Here is a 2,176-nt window from a genome sequence, read left to right as displayed (position 1 = left end):
GTACACATCCACTGTTACAAAGTCAAAGCACTTGTTTGCAACTTCTGAAGCAAACTTCAAAATAAGTAGAACAGAATACCTGTGTTAACTTTCTTATTAAACTTGATGGCAGTAAATTGTATTACATACCAGGGAAGTCCATAATTAATATTTTACTATCTCATTTTTTTCAATTTAAACACCAATCTTTATTCTTTCTACAATATATCTACCTCCTCCTCTGAACATCACTTTACTTTCAGTTATATTGCTTTTAATGTTGAAAGTGGTCTTTTCTGCTGAATTTATCACATTTTTCTTCTCTTTCTTTCCAAAATATTTTTAACAAAGCCATTCTTCAACTATCCTAACATTGCATTCTTGGTATTTCTACTGCTATCTAACCATTTCTCAGTATTTAGCAAACGATCTTGGAATCTTCTCTTCCAATCATATCTTATACAGACTTCACAAACTCTCAACAGGGGAAGTGTCACCAGCTGAAAGAACGAATTATATCTGAGAGAAAGTATAAACTCTGTTTTCCTCACTTATACTCTGATAAAGTATAATTATAAAGGTATAAAGGTAATTAGTGTCCTATGCAATTCACTGTGAGATAAGTTAGAAGACATAGTCTACTTTCCAGTGCATTATTTTTGTTAAATAAAATTTTATATTTCATTTAATGTTTCACATCTTTCAAAAATGATCTAGCTAGATAAAATTAAATATAGCATACCCTTTAATGCATGTTTTCAATGAACTATAACCATTCCTTTTATTTTTAAAAATGAAGCATCTTTACAGCTGAACCTTCAGAAGAAATGCCAAATTAATAAAAGCTATTTTTATTTAACACATAAAGAGCTAGTTGAATGATCTGCTATTTTAAGACAGCACGTTCAGCACATTTTCAAATTCAAAAATAACATCCATTTTCTAAAATATAATTATGAATGCTGGATTAGACATCCTTATTGCAGACCAACAACTTTACACAATGTACAACTCTCAATTGATTTAGTCAACATGGCCTACAAGCTTTGGGATGATTAAGCAAAGTTTAGTGACTTTTCATCACTTACCCAACATTTGGTAAACCAACAATGCCAATTTTCAAGGATGTCCCAAATCTTCCAATGATTGGGTGCGGTTTAATTCCATCACCTCCCTTTTTGGGGGGCATCTGAAATTAGAAATAAAGACCCCATGAAAGCCTAACATCCCAAGCTCCTTTTCCTACACCCTAGCAACGCCATTTCTAACAAATAAGAGAAATGCAAATGTGCATTTTACTGATTACTGTATGTCAAATACCTTCTTGGGAGCCATAAGAGCCCAACATGGCAAGGCTTTGGGGATGCCCAAGAGACAGGAATAGAGGCAGTAGCCAGGCAGCAGCCAGGCATACCATTGTACATGGCACCCTTCTCGGGCCACAGTTCTGGGAGCTGAATCTGATTCTGCAAAGCTCCTGGAAAGGCTGAGCTTAAAATAACCATCTCAGTGTCCAAGAAGGGATTGAAATTCAGCACCGCCAATTTCTCCTGACGTTTTCTGTTCTGAGTGGCAGCTGCGGAGACTTCCCAGCTAGTCAAACGAGCAGGCGGGAGGACTCCACAGAGCAGCATTCAAACTCCTCCCTCGGGATGCATTGGGAACTTGTCTCCCAACTGAAGGGGAGGCTACCCCAAAACACAGGAAAGCCCCAGCTGCCTCCCTATACATCGCGCTTCAAACAAGAGGGTGGCTGGCTAGCTGGCCGCTGCTTGCCACCTCCGCCTTAAGCGTCTTCCTCGTCCGGCAGGCAATTTCTCTTCTAAAGCGACAAGTAGACGGTCTTTCCGACTCATCAAAAGCAGCGAGCCAGAGGTCGTCGGCATTCCTTCCAAAGAGCTTCACAAACCCAGGATAAGGCACCTTCATTCATCCGGGCACCCACAACACTTGCGTGTGGCATCGACCGGCGGTTCGGTGCGCCCCACATCGCCCCTCCTCGTTGCCTGCACGAACCAACCACTTTGAAGAGTCCCGCTTGGGCTCCCAACTGCACCGAAAGCGAGAGAGCGAGCGAGCTAGCAGAGCCGCAACCTCGGTCCCCGCCTCCTCTGACAGACGGGCAGGCCGGCAGGCAGGCCTCTGCCCGGACCCTCCTTTCCACCTCCCCGCGTGGCAGGAGCTCCTCGCCTCCTTT

General features: G+C 42.3%; 1 protein-coding gene across 1 annotated transcript in view; it reads right to left on the bottom strand.

Annotated features, from left to right (window-relative positions):
• OLA1 (Obg like ATPase 1) overlaps positions 1-1,168 on the bottom strand; it is a 92,716-nt gene extending 91,548 nt beyond the window's left edge. Inside the window, exon 1 of the mRNA XM_015815900.1 lies at positions 1,068-1,168. Within this exon, the coding sequence (XP_015671386.1) occupies positions 1,068-1,168 (101 nt within the window). The remainder of the gene's footprint in view (positions 1-1,067) is intronic.
• Between the last annotated feature and the right edge of the window lie 1,008 nt (positions 1,169-2,176).

The sequence above is a fragment of the Protobothrops mucrosquamatus genome, unplaced genomic scaffold (assembly GCF_001527695.2).
Source record: "Protobothrops mucrosquamatus isolate PMUCROS unplaced genomic scaffold, P.Mucros_1.0 scaffold383, whole genome shotgun sequence".
In the NCBI taxonomy this organism is placed as follows: domain Eukaryota; kingdom Metazoa; phylum Chordata; class Lepidosauria; order Squamata; family Viperidae; genus Protobothrops; species Protobothrops mucrosquamatus.
Note: the sequence above shows the minus strand (reverse complement) of the source record. Positions and strands in the feature narration are given on the sequence as shown.